The following is a 15,614-nucleotide window of genomic DNA, read 5'->3' as shown; positions in this document are numbered from 1 at the left end:
ACACGCAAAAACAGAAGAGAACCAATAAAATATTAGTAACTGATTATGTTGTAATCAATGTATGCTTTTTCCTGATAGATTTTTGGGTAACACTTTATTTTAAGGTGCTTGTAATAAGCAGTAACTAACAGTTAATAAGACACTTATAAGACCTTATAAGATGCATATAAGATGCATATGAACATTAACTACTTCATATAAGGGTTAATTAAAGGTCCAGGCCCTGAAGAGATCAGGGAAATTACTCCCTCTTGGGAAGGTCAATTTTTAAGGGACTGGGAGTTTGTGTTACCATTTATGTTTGTTCGGCTGTTCTAAAAGTGCAATGTATTGATACTTGCGAAATTTATTATTTTATTTAATTTATTTATTATTATTAGTTAATGCTTATATGCATCTTATAAGGTCTTATAAGTGTCTTATTAACTGTTAATTACTGCTTATTACAAGCACCTTAAAATAAAGTGTTACCGATTTTTGTTTTTCTATGCATTTTGTTCATAGGAAAATGAAACCTGTAGCTGAAGTTTGCCTTTTTTGCCAATAATTTTGTCAGATAAATACCTTAACCAAGTTTTGTTCTTCTCATATTTAAAATATATAAAAAAAAAAAAAAAATTGTAATATTTCGATGGTTTAATCAAACTTGTAAGGTCATTAAAAACAAATACCCAAACCAATTCCCTCCGGGCTTCACTTTTACCCACTACTGTATGAATAGAGATCATTTTTCAATTTTCATTCTTTTTTTTTTTAGTTTACATACTTTGATACTTTATTATATAATACTATAGAAATTTGCATTAGTATTTATGAAGTAAATAAACTGGATCAAAGTAGCAGTGGCCCATGCTGACAGAAGCGGATCATGCCCTCTACTCTGTTTAACCCTCTGGGGACCAGAGTGTTTTTGGGGCCCTTGGGATGTTTTGACATGCACTGACATTTGTGCTTTTTTCAGTTATTTATAAACATGTTAATGGCAAAGGTGTAAATTCACTCTATATAGCACAAACTTGGCTACCATGAGATCTGAGCAACATGTATGTACATGTTTGTATTTTTAATAGAATAATGTTTATGCGTGGTTATTGAAAAAAATAAAAATGAAAGTTGCTGAAATAAGACCACAAAACACATATTGATTATTTCTTCACAAGACTTTTGAAAATTGTATCACATAGCCTAGAATATTTGCTCCAAAACTATGTGAGAATCATCCTGACTACTCATTCAGATAAGTCAATAAAGTCTTTTACATTTTTAATGACGTGTTTTGTTTGAGAAAGCTTTATGCAGGAGGCTTGATCTCTCATTAATATGTATGGCATTCCACACCTGAGAAAGACAAAGACCCTCCCATAATGGCCCTATTAGGTGCTATCAGGCCATATCATTACAGGAGCCTTGCACAAAGAATGAGGAGATTTAAAAAAGAATGGCTTTTAGATTGTTTGGATATTATAAGGAAAATACAGGGTGCATACGTCTGGACACTTCTATCACACACCCTTCACCATATAGACATGGTTTTATTTCAGTTCAAAGTTAGAGTTGGAAACATCTTGAAAAGAAAATTGTCTTTCTCCATAAATGTCTTAGTTTGATCATACATATTTCAAAGTTGAGGATTCATTATTTTGATATAGCTTGAACAAACACTATAACATCTTAGTTGATTAGTTTATTGACAAAACATACTATATATTTAACATATGAGCAGAAACTCCTAAAAAAGCTTATTTGATGTCTATTTTAGAGTAAAAACTTTATCCAAAACGAGTCAACGAAATGTTGTCTGTTATTTAGTCTGTAACAGTGCGTATCTGTGCGTTCATTCATTCATTCACACACACACACACAAACTGTGTGACACAAACATGATTCACATTTAACAGTATGCTATTTTTCCGTTTACAGACACTACGTTATTCTATATCGCGATTAGAACAAAGCACTTGCAAAAAACACTTACTTCTCAGCTGAATCTGTTCATCCTCGAAGTGAAAATAACCCAGTGGTAAATGTCCCAGGATTGTTCCACATATAGCCGCGCAAGACGACAGTAGATTAATCTGACTAAAAAATAATGTGTGTTTTCAGAGTTCATGGGCGTTAACGCGTCTCAATGTGTTGCTTCACATATTTGCGTTTGAATAGCGCGTGCTCTCCGTAGGCGTGTCACATTACCACAGATAATCAGCTGAGAGAACGATAATGAGATGGGCTGACACGTCTCTCTTTTTATATAGATGACATAAACGGAGAATAATAATTTTAGTTTTGAATCGGATCATTTAAAAGTACAAACTCAAATGATTTAAAAGATATATTGCTTATGGCTGGGTGAATAGTATTAGCTGAGTTGTGTTGAAGATTAGAGACGTGCTCCAGAAAAAAAGTTCACGGTGACCGAGAGGCAGAACGCACACCCTGTTTATTTTCTTTATTTTACAAAAGCACAATATTTTATTTCGATTGTATGTGGGCACATAAAAAAGTAGACATTTAACAGATTATTTTCTCATATTTCTTAACTCTATATGAACAGAAATGATGGTAGTACTTTAAGTCTATTTTTCTGCTATGTGAAAAAAAACGAGCAAAACGCGCCGGCGCGTTTCTGGTCCCCAGAGGGTTAAGGATCCTGGCCAGTCTCCAGTTACCTTATGAGAGAGCATCTGTGCTGAGATATTTGGACATATGCATGGCTTAATAATGATCTTGAGTCTGAGATGGAGGGCAAGATGTTTTTGAGGGCTTATTAGATGAGCAAGAACATAAAATAGTGAGAAAGGGATTTTATGGTATCTTGAAACCCAGTGATAAACGCTCAAAGAAGGTTGTACAGCTTTATATAGCAATCAAATATGCCTCTACAAAATAAGTGGGAACAGCAGTGAAAAGAAATATCACGTTTTCACACGTTATTTTTAACACATGTTCTTTAATGTGATGAGCAGAGTGTGAATCATGTGAAATGTGTGATATGACAAAAAAGGAAACCATACGTAAAAGTGAAAAAAAGGGCATATAGAATGAGAGATTTAATTACTTATATCCTGAAAACAGGATAATCGTGTACCTGTGTATATGCTGGCATTGGAGGCAGGGATTCCAAACTGCGACTCGATGAACTTGGGGATGAAGGTGATGAAGGCAGTGACAATAGCGCTCTCGGCCGTGTAGGACAGACTCACAAATAGAAACGTCATGTTGCTGAGGATCCTTATGGCAGCCTTGGGGAGCTCTGTCCAATGCAATAACCAAAAAACAAAAACAGCATCAGCAACTATAAATACACTGGCTCACATACCCTGGCTATAGATGACATTAAAGGATTAGTTCATCCAAAAATGTCAATTACTCACCCCAAACCCTTAAGACAATTGTTCATCTTCGAAACACAAATGAAGATATTTTAATGTAATCGGAGAGATTTCTGTCCATCCATTGACAGTCTATGCAACTGCCACTTTGACGCTTAAAAAATTTCATAAAGAGATCGTAAATCTAATCTATATGAATTTTCTGAATAGACACGATCGCTTTGATAAATGTTTATATGTGAATAAAAGCCTGTTCATCATATAATGGACACACCAGATATGGTAAACGGACGTGCGGGAACCAATGAGGTTCATTCTCAAGTTACGCAGCACGTTTGAGCTTCAGCAAGAACCAATGAGGTTTGTTCTCGCACATCAAGGAAGGATGAGCTTCTGTTTACCCTGCATCGTTATTATAATTCAGGCCAATATCGATAAGATGATCATTATTTTCATGTTATGGTTGATAACCATTAAATGGCCAATATTAATAATAATATATTTAAAATATAATTGTTTTTTATATTTATATTAAAACATTTAAAATAAAACACTAAAGACTAAAAACAGTTAACAAGTGAATTTAGGCATCAAAACATAATTTATCATATATATTCATTTAGAGATTTGCTAAAGATAACATTTTACAGTGTTAGAACATTAAGTTTAACAATTAACATTACATTATCATTACATGACAACAAAGGTAATCTAAATGTAAAAAAACAAGCATGAACAATATATATATATATATATATATATATAGAGAGAGAGAGAGAGAGAGAGAGAGAGAGAGAGAGAGAGAGAGAGAGAGAGAGAACGTTCTCATATAAAAAAAACTAATATAGGCTGATTAACAATATATTGCTTATCTATAAAATTGGTTATCAAAAAAAAAAACATAGCAGAGAGCAAGGTGATACCCTTATATATAAAAAACCCTTAAGCTTATCGGTTGACCACTAGAAATGTGCTAATTTCTATAGTCTTCATGAAATGCTTTTAGTCACAGACGCAACATGCTTTCTTCTACCAGTCAGCTCTTAAAGCAGTCGTAATCCATACTAACAGATGATTACTGTCCTAACAGAGTAAAGCCAGCTAAACCTAAACATGGTGTCTCCACAGCTCTTCTGGATTCAATCCATTTAAATCCCATAGGTTTTAGCTAATGCTTCATCATGTCCAACAAAGCCAATTCTTTTAATTAGCAAGTTATCGCTGTAGCTTTGTTTCCATGGTAACCGACTATAATCAAACTTTAATTTGCTTCCGAATGTTGAACTCTTAACCCCTCAAAGCATCTATGGGACTGACAGGAGAGACACAGGAGTTGGTACAAAGCAACCATATTAAATGCTTAAACCTACTAATGAACAAAACAGCTTGCCTGTCTGTCTCTACCTCAAAGTCCCAGAAACTACTCTACTCTACTGTAAGCATTGCAGTTATGTTGAAAGCCTACTTATGCAAACACATGCAGGCCAGGGGGGAATGGAAGTGGGTTACAGTGGGTTTATAGAACAGGGCTTGTCTTAGTCACTTGTGTGACTTTTTCAAAGCAGGACAAAAGTTGCCATTAATCTGGTTATGAGATTTAGATCACTCAATATACACTACTGTTCAAAAGTGTGGGGTCAGTAAGATTTTTTTTTAATGCTTTTGAAAGAGGTGTCTTATGTTCACCAAGGCTGCATTTACTTGATAAAAAAATAAAAATATTGTGAAATGCTAATACAATTTAAAACATTTTTCTTACAATTAAAATAGTTTTCTATTTGAATTTATTTTAAAATGTAATTTATTTCTGTGATGGCAAAGCTGAATTTTCAGCATCATTACTCCAGTCTTTAGTGTCACATGATTCTTCAGAAATCATTCTAAAGCCCCTTTCACACAGCGCTTTGAACCCGGCAAATTGCCGGCAAATTGCCAGAGTGCCTTCCGTGTGAACGCAAACACGACCCGTGACTGATGCCGGGATCGATGCCGGGTTGGGGACCTAGCAACATTGCCGTGTTCAGACCCGGAACGCGCGCTGTGTGAACAAAAGCCGTAACCAATGCCGTGTCGTAATGATGATGCTGAAGTGAAGTGAAAGCAGGCTAGTGAAACGGTACGTAATGCGCTAGTTTATGATCGAATCAGAGAAAAAAATGCACAAGCGTGGTTTCTCCAGAGAGAAATCGCAGCTCATAAGCAAACTATACACGTTGCTGAGACATTACGTCACATCGATGTCACGTGTCTTCCCGGAACATACACGGGTTGTGTGTGAACGCGCTCTCTGATTCCGGCAAATCACTGGCAGTGTGAATGAAGCAAAATCAAACGAACCCGGGTCAAATCCCGGGTCGCTTTATCCGTGTATTTTCCGGAATCTCTGTGTGAAAGGGGCTTGGGTGCTCAAGAAACATTTCTTAAATGTTAAGAAAGGTCAATATTTTTGTGGAAACTGTGATACCTTTTTTATTAGGATTCTTTGATGAATATACAATAAAAAAATAACAGCATTTTTGAACTATTATAAATGTCTTTACTGTCACTTATGATCAATTGAATAGATCTGTGCGGAATAAAAGTATTAATTAACTTACTGACTTTATTTGCTCTACTTTTCGTAGAGTCAATCTCCTTGTTTCTGAAGCCTTCGGTCATTTGTAATTCTCTATGATGATATTTTGATGTATTGTGCCACTACAATTGCTACTGTACTGTATACATATATGCCAGTGCATAAAAGTAAAAGAAGGCAAAAAAAGCACATTATATTTTACATATGCTGCTTTAAATCTTACAATTCCGACTTTATTTCTTTTAAATGACTTTATATTCCCAACGTGACTTTAATTCTTATTTTATACATTAATCTCAGTTAATTGGCCATTTTATTTCTCATTGTAAGGCAGAAACAGCTTTCTATCATCTCTTAGATAAAGTTTCAGCAATATTTTCTCCTCAGCAGCAGAATAACTGCGGTTTGGTAATGAAAAGGACCATATTAGTGATGAGGATGGCAGAATTGTCATTAATGCTTTTCCCAGATGAATAATGAAAGGCAACTTCTGCAAGCTTGCGCAGTCTTTAGTTATAAAGACTGGTCATTGGTTATTGGTCAGCAGCGCTGTAAAATTAAATGAGAGAGAGGTGGAGCATAATGAATCAAGATCTGGGCTTATAACTGAAAGACTGCAGGTTCAAATCCCGTCTTTATTATAACTGCACTGTAATGCTTTGGACAAAAGCATCAAGTCACTACTTTATATAACACAATTACGCTAAATAAAAGAACTAATCTGCAGAAAAGCAGATTTACATTGGTCAAAGGCTTCTCAATATGATGACTGAAGCGCTAATCTCTGCTAATCTGATGTTTCTTAGAATGTGTTGAGAGCTAGAGGGACAAAAATAGCCACATTTTCAAGGTAACACTTTAATATGAAGATGCATGCTTCCTGTAGTGTGCATCATCACATGACCTTTATCAGACACACACCTTTGATGTCCTTCCCAAAGCCCATGGAGGACGCCACGGTCTGGCCTTTGCTGTTGGATTTCTCTTTCAGGACATCGTCATCATTAGAGGTGCTGTCCGACCCGTGCTTTTTCTTCTTCTTCTTGTGACGAGGGGGCAGTTTTTTGGGGAAAGTGAACATGGGGAAGATGACCAACAGCATGGCGAAAGCACAGAGCAGGAAACCACTCCACCTAAGAACATGGCGATATGCATTAATGATAATTACATTTCATAGTACATAGTAGCTACAGGCGGCTTATATAAAGAGTGACCAAAAACCTAAATAAATGAACTGAAATGGGAAATTCAAGCGTAATTTTGTGCTCAAAAAGTGGTAAAAATGTAATTCATAATTCTTTCATAGGTTGGAATGAAGCTACACACACCTAAATGCAGAACAGATCTTACCAGTTGCCAACAAAGCGTGGATCACTTTGATCAACGTTGGCAATTGTTTTGGGATCCACGTAGAAGCCGATTAGAACGCCTCCCAGGAGGTACCCCGCAGCTGGTCCCAGAGCACCCATCACATACATAATAGCTGAAAGACACAAAAACAACCACGTTACAAAACAACACCCACATAAATCTTTTTTTTTTTTTCATATCACAGCATGTCTGATTAAGGCAGGTAATATTCTCTCCACTTTTAGTCCGACTCTTGACTCATTGGGTCGAATGAGTCAGCCACACTGAGATGACGGGCTGATCATTAATAGTGCATCATGCTTCCACTCAGTTGAGGAACATCATGTATAGTAGCAGTTTTCTAACTGATATAAGCTTTGTTTATACACCAGTATATGGAGAAGCCGGTTATTTTTTGTGAATCAAAAACATACAGTGCGACAGTGTAGTCTGCTTCTAGACAAATGACTCTTCCAAGCGATTATTTTTAGGGAATCAAAAATAAACTGCATGACCTGTGCAGTCTGATTCCAGAACAAATAACTATTATGAGTTCTTATGACTCTTACGAGATATTTTTAGAAATTAAAAGACACATACAGTGCCACCAGTGTAATTAACCAATTCCAGTCAAATCTTTTTTTTGGTGAATTAACAACAAACAGCACAACCAACGTAATATGACTGACTGAATTAAAAAAATAAAGTGTAACGTAACCAATGTAAGACAATTTTATTTGACACTGCAACAAGATAAGCCAACAGTTTTGGAGATTTCAACCATCATCCATTTAAGTAAACTGAAGCTGTACTCGCATGACTGGAGGTAGTCCATGGCTGAGTACATAAATGACTGACGAGAGCACTGACAATCTTTAAAAAGGACTTCGGTGGCATTTCCTAATCCTCGATAGGTGCATATGCAAGGCTCGATTGCTTTGTGTTGTTGCTTTCGAGGCTGAAGGGGTGAGTGTACTGTGGGGAGAGCATTATCTGTTTACGCCTGTTCACAGAAAGCAGCAGTGCACTCCACTTCCACATGGCCAACGCGACTGCCAAGCTGGTTCTGATCCAGCCAGAAGTTCACCCAGAACCGAGACAGGTGCAGCAACACGACTAGGCCTAATCTCTAATCTGACTCAATATGGGAGAAGGTTTGGCCAAAGGCCTGCCAGGTTATATAACACAAGTACAAACATGTTGAGGGAGACAGATAAGTCACGTTCTAGTTGATGTAAACAGGACTACACTGGCTTAGACTCTTGTCTCCTGTCCTTACGTGAGACCTCTAAAGCCAGAGCAGAGAGAATGAGCCAAATCTAATATGCACACACACAGTCACACTGGGCAGAGAGGCATGACATGTGGGCACAGATATTTCACACTCTGAACCATATTTAGCAACGGGTGATGATCACACTGCGATATGAGACAGGTTGACTTTTGTCTGTTTGATCACATATTATGCTGCCTGGTTCCTCCTGGTTCATACACCACCAATACAACTGAGTTTCAAGTGATTCTTGACTAAATAAAATGGGTGTGTTGGGCAATTTACATTTACTCATTTAGCAGACGCTTTTATCCAAAGCGACTTACAAATGAGAACAATTTATTTGTTTCTTTTCTTTTGGATGAGCTTATAATAAAATTCTGACCATTAATGATGTGAATTTTATAGTCGTATCCAATTAACGGTTGATATTCTAAATGCACTGAAAACACCCATAAAACATAAATAGAGGTAAAGTAAATTTCAGGCATAACAACATGACGATACAGCAATTCACTCAAGCATTTACTCTTAATGGGACAGCACTCTTCAAGAGATGTCATGGCCAATATTCGGCATTTTTACATTGTGAAGGGTGCTTCTCAATCAGAAAGCTGCGTCCTGACATGCATATACATCTATCACGAGTAAGAAGAGGGGAGAAGAAAGAAGAAAAAAAAGAAAAAAAAGGGAAGGAAAAAAACACACACACACACACAAAAAAAACAACAACAACAACAACAAACAAATAGGGTAAGCATGGCATGTGTGTGACGGCCGGAGGTGGGGAGTGTTCTTGGTGGTGAGTGATGGGGGGTCCTTGGGCCCCAGGCTCCGGTGCACATCGTCTTATCGCCTATAGCCCATAGTAGTGTGTCTTGGCCAAGGGGAGATCAGAGACATCTTTTTTTTTTTTTTTTATCATATTAGCCTTAATTCTTTTTCATTTATTTATTTATTTATTTTCTTTTTTTTAATTTAATTTTTTTTATTTTATTATTATTATCATTATTATTACTATTTAGTTCATTTTTATCATGTCTGTTGTATCTGTAAGATTTTCTTCTGTTAAGTTATTTCCACTTGCACACTCAGTAATACATGCACACACACACACACACGCTTATGTATGTTATTTTCATGTTTACATGTTATTGTCTATGTATGAGACCTTTATGTTTTTTGTTGTCATAATAAAAAAAAAAAAAAAAAAAGAAAAAAAAGAAAGCTGCGTCCTAGACTAGTAAGGCCGCATATCTCAGCTGCCACACCGTGAAGCTCCGTTAAAGGACGTCTCAGTTTGAAGGCAACCTTCGTTTCGTATACTTCATTCAGCCTATTTTGAAGGATGCATCAAGTGTATCATTCGTGTCCTCCAATCACTGAAAATCACTTGCACAAATTCTAATTCACAAAAAAGAATTATCGGAAACTGAGCTCATTCAGTTTCACTATGTAATGCAAGACAAAAAAAATATTTTGAAGATGAAGGCTGTAACAATGTTAAAGGCTCAGGGAAGGAGGAGGCGGGAACCTTAATCACAGTAAAAGTGAACTTTAATCACAAAATAAACAAACTACATAAGTAAAGCAGAACACAAAGTCTAGGCCCAACCAGTGCAAATGACGTAGCACTGGAGTAATATGGTCCCGTTTTCTAGTACCTGTTAAAAGTCTTGCCGCCGCATTTTGTACTATCTGTAACCGGGATAAAGCTGATTGGCTGATCCCATAATACAATGAGTTACAGTAGTCTAGCCTCGATGTTAAGAATGCATGAATAAGTCTTTCAAAATTATTAAAAGATAAGATTAGCTTTACTCTGGCTAAAAGACGGAGCTGGAAAAAACAGGATTTGACCACTAAGCTTATCTGCTTGTCAAATTTCAGACCATCATCAAAAACAACACCCAAGTTCTTTACCCAAGATTTTGCGGAAAGAGTTAAATTACCTAGGGTTATTTGACTAAGAGAATTTGATGAGCCAAACACTATAATTTCAGTTTTATTTTCATTAAAATTTAAAAGATTTAGAGATAACCAAGCTTTCACATCAGATAGACAGCACCTAATTTTTTTCAGTCCATCACAATTTGGATTTAGGGGTAAGTAAACTTGAGTGTCGTCCGCATAACAGTGGAACGACAACCCATGTTTTCTGAAAATAGAGCCTAATGGAAGCATATATAGTGAAAAAAGAATTGGAGCTAAAATGGATCCCTGCGGGACACCACAAGACAAAAAAGCAGCCTTTGACGAATATTCCCCAATATTAACACTAAACTTCCTATTTGACAAAAACGACCTAAACCCCTCTAGGGCAGGTCCTTTGATTCCCACCCAATGCTCCAAACGAGCAAGAAGAATCGAATGATCTACCATATCAAAGGCCGCACTCAGATCTAGCAATATCAGTACAGTAGAAACCCCAGAGTCGGCAGCTATTAGCACATCGTTTAGAATTTTCAAGAGTGCAGTCTCTGTCGAGTGATATTTTTTAAAACCCGATTGAAAGAGCTCAAATACCTTATTTTCATCCAGGAACCTCTGCAATTGTTTCAACACTATCTTCTCTAAAATCTTAGAAATAAAAGGCAAATTTGAAACAGGTCTAAAATTGGCCATAACATGTAAGTCTAGGTTTGGTTTCTTTAACAGCGGCCGAACTATAGCATGTTTCAAAGCTTCTGGTACCATAGAGGTTTCCAGACATCGATTTATAATGTTTAGAAGGTTACTTAATATTAACCGTCTCATTCTAGCTTTTAATTTTGAGGAGGACTCTAGCCTACAAGCCTCCGAAGGACTGGACTAGGAAGGACACAGCCTCACTAGGACAAAGCCTTCCATTTGAGAAGCACTCATGATTGATCTCAATCACAAACACTTTCATCCTTTAGTGTGCACAGCTGAGAAATAAAATGGCATAGAGTCTGAAACATATCACCATAATTTTCTTGTGGACTTTAAAGTGTGAGCCGAGAAAATAATGCTACAGGCTTTCCCCATAATGCTATTCGTTTATTCACATGGGTGGCTTTCTTTGCAAACTCTGGAACACCAGGGTCTCGTTTAGTTTTGACTTCTTAAACATTCAATCAGCCTTATCTACAGCCTAATTAAATAACAGGTTCCTTTAAAATACCCCTGGAGAATATTGGGAGGGGAGAGAAATTATTCCTAAAAAACACAAAAGCTGCTGATTAAATGTTCTTATCAGCCCAAAGCAGAAATGCCCAGCACACAGAACCAAACAGCCATCCAACATCTTACAAACAGAGAGAGGAAACATGCACAGCCTTTACCAGACAGTCCGATACAAAATAATAAACTGCCTTTGTCTGAAGCATTAAAGTCATCAATTAATTCATAATGAATTCATCAACAGTCCAAGCCATTTTATTAGTGCTTCTGTGGTAGCAGGCCTTACACTGCATAAGCAGATGGAAATGTATTCTAATGACAAAATGTCACATGAAGAGTGAGTACAAGTCTGTGTAAAGCATCTGAAATCAGAATGGCATGTCATTACATTAATGCTTCAATACTAATCCACTTTAACAATAACAAGTGCTCACACTGAGCACATAATGAATATTGGTAAATACTAGTAAGAGTCTCACTTAATAAAGTTAAATCTTGATTCAATGTCAGGTAATTGAGAAACTACAAATGATGTGTAATTTGATCTCCTTACTGAACAGAAGAGACAGGAAACAGATGTAAACTAATGTCCCTGGATAAACACACCGATTAAATCAGTCCAATAATATTCACATTTTTGTGGGGTGAAATGTGGTCATGAAATGCCAGATATAACCTTGATATAGTGACACAAATATGTGGTGCATTTCTATTGCGTAAAAACAAACCCAGCATTTCAGTTTATCAGTTGGTGTCGAGTCGAGAGCTTTTGAGGTGAGCCAGTTTTGAATTCTTTGGCATAGCAAACGTCACAGAAATAGACTTTACTTGATGTCCTGAATGCTTGAAAGCCAGTTTTAGCCTCAGTGTGTATAAAAAATATATATATATATAATATATATATATATATATATATATAACAGGTAATTGCGAGATGACGTTCAAATAAGAAATAAAGTTGCATTGTGAGATAAAAAGTCACATTTACATGAAATACTGCAAGATATAAAGTCCTATTGTTAGATATAGTTGCAATCTCATGAAAAAATATACCTTTTTACCCCCCTGGAACATAGAAATATAGTCCTAACCCTATTCTTAACAGCACACTCCAACATATTTAGGCCTAAATTTAAGATTTAAGTATTCGAATTGCATATAAGGTTTCCATTCAATTGGATTACATAGTTGTTTAGTTTAACAAACTAATAAACAACCTTAATGTGATGCATTTGTCAGGTAAGTTAAGAAACAATAAAAGATTATTTAATAGTACTAATAAACTGAACGTGTTTATCATAAATAAATCCCTTTTTTTTAATCTCATTCATTTACTGAATATTGCTTAAAAATTACATGAGAGGAGGCAGAGCCACATATTACTAAAACTGGATGGTCTAATTACCAAGTAAACAACTGACTCACTCGTTTTTTGTCATCACAATCAAAATGGACTTAAAACACTATATGACCTGTAAGCCAATTACTAAATTAATTTTCTTCAGTCACCACCATCAATAATTTGCAGTGTTTTAATAAAAAAAGGTAAAAATATACAAATATTTAAATTATACAAAATATTATAATAACTTTACTATTGTTTTTTTAGGTAACAATAGTAATAGGTTTTTAAATCAATGTAAAAAATCGATTCTTTTTTAAAGCAATGTAAAGAAGGCAAAAAATGTATATGCTTGATACTTTATACTAATTAATATACATTTTTAAAAGTAATTTACAATCTCATTAACATCATGACACATACAGAAAAGCAGGTTTCGAGCCCACAGAGCCAATCCATAATCATTAACATAAGTCCCACAGCAATTGATCACTTAGTAGTCAACATATATACCAGAATTCAATATATTATTCATCTTTACTGGACTCCGCTCCATAACTGAAAGAGCTCACCTCAAAAGTCACAGTTGAGCTTGCACATATTTCATTCCTAATTGTGTAACGGCTTTGTTTGGCTCAATTGATCATGTTAATAATGTTATGCGTGAATGGAGGGTGAAGGAGGGTCATTTAATTGGAGATACTTCAAGGTTGCCTGTTGCCTGGCAGAATACCAGCATAGATGTGCTTTTTCTCCCTCTTCCTGGGAAGGATAGAGGAGGTGTTTGCTGAGGAGAAAAACATGCTGGCTATGCAATACCCTACTGTCATAACCAACGTCAACAACTGACGTCACAAAAGCATGCTATGCTCCATGAATTTCAAATCAACCTTTGCGATGAAACTTACACAACAGACCTTCTCAGCAGAAATGTCGTAGAGGACACTATCCACCGGTTTCACAGACAAGGCTTAAGCCTAGTCCCAGACTAATATGCATGTTTGAGCTGTTTTAACTGAAAGCAACTTGCACTGACATATCTTAAAATATGTCAGTGCCACTGTTTTGTCTCAAGATGCACACCAGTAATGTTTTATAATTTTTTTTATAAAAGCTACTTAAATATCCTAATTGAACTAAGGCCAAATCCTGGCTTAATCTAAGCCTTGTCTGTGAAACCAGGACTAAAAGACTCAGATCCGATACATCAGAGACAACGAATAAGAATCACCATGGCAGATGTACACTCACCTAAAGGATTATTAGGGACACCATACTAATACTGTGTTTGACCCCCTTTCGCCTTCAGAACTGCCTTAATTCTACGTGGCATTGATTCAACAAGGTGCTGAAAGCATTCTTTAGAAATGTTGGCCCATATTGATAGGATAGCATCTTGCAGTTGATGGAGATTTGTGGGATGCACATCCAGGGCACGAAGCTCCCGTTCCACCACATCCCAAAGATGCTCTATTGGGTTGAGATCTGGTGACTGTGGGGGCCATTTTAGTACAGTGAACTCATTGTCATGTTCAAGAAACCAATTTGAAATGATTCGAGCTTTGTGACATGGTGCATTATCCTGCTGGAAGTAGCCATCAGAGGATGGGTACATGGTGGCCATAAAGGGATGGACATGGTCAGAAACAATGCTCAGGTAGGCCGTGGCATTTAAACGATGCCCAATTGGCACTAAGGGGCCTAAAGTGTGCCAAGAAAACATCCCCCACACCATTACACCACCACCACCAGCCTGCACAGTGGTAACAAGGCATGATGGATCCATGTTCTCATTCTGTTTACGCCAAATTCTGACTCTACCATCTGAATGTCTCAACAGAAATCGAGACTCATCAGACCAGGCAACATTTTTCCAGTCTTCAACTGTCCAATTTTGGTGAGCTCTTGGAAATTGTAGCCTCTTTTTCCTATTTGTAGTGGAGATGAGTAGTACCCGGTGGGGTCTTCTGCTGTTGTAGCCCATCCGCCTCAAGGTTGTGCGTGTTGTGGCTTCACAAATGCTTTGACTGAAATAACCACTCGTTACAACCGAGGTATGCAGCAAAGTTGCTCTTCTATCAGTTGATTAGATAATTGCATTAATGAGAAATTGAACAGGTGTTCCTAATAATCCTTTAGGTGAGTGTATGCCGGACATAATTATAATATAATAAATATTAGTGGCCTGTTATAAATAAAATATGATAAACTATATTTATAAAAAATATCTAAAGCAATGAAGAAAAAGGTCAAAATGTATATACTTCATACTTTGAATATTGTATTGAAAATAATATTTTAATAATATTTTTAAATTGCATTATGATTTTTATATAAATTAATATCATATTTTTATGGATTGATATTAATATTAATTAATATTATTAAACTTTAATTTGTAAAAATATTGTCAAAGTATATAAAAGTATGCAGTACATAAATAAATAAACAAAATAAAATAAAACATAATATAATATAATAAATTACAGAATTTTAGTGTAATAGTGTGAGATTAAAGGTGTCCCTATGACTTTTAAACATCAAATATAACTGAAACATTAATTTATAGTAGATTAAAAGTTTAAAACAACACCACACACT

The 15,614-nt window shown here is 36.1% G+C and overlaps 1 protein-coding gene across 1 annotated transcript in view; it reads right to left on the bottom strand.

The window, feature by feature from the left end:
* Nucleotides 1-15,614, bottom strand: part of LOC130083821 (solute carrier organic anion transporter family member 5A1) — a 47,582-nt gene that overhangs the window by 11,895 nt on the left and 20,073 nt on the right. The window contains exons 4-6 of the mRNA XM_056248845.1: nt 7,255-7,387; nt 6,826-7,037; nt 3,086-3,250 (exon numbers count right to left, since the gene is read on the bottom strand). Of these exons, the coding sequence (XP_056104820.1) occupies nt 3,086-3,250; nt 6,826-7,037; nt 7,255-7,387 (510 nt within the window). The remainder of the gene's footprint in view (nt 1-3,085; nt 3,251-6,825; nt 7,038-7,254; nt 7,388-15,614) is intronic.

This window comes from Rhinichthys klamathensis, unplaced genomic scaffold, assembly GCF_029890125.1.
Source record: "Rhinichthys klamathensis goyatoka isolate OS25496 unplaced genomic scaffold, OSU_Roscu_1.1 h1tg000059l_1, whole genome shotgun sequence".
In the NCBI taxonomy this organism is placed as follows: Eukaryota; Metazoa; Chordata; class Actinopteri; order Cypriniformes; family Leuciscidae; genus Rhinichthys; species Rhinichthys klamathensis.
This window is presented reverse-complemented; position numbering and strand designations above follow the sequence as displayed.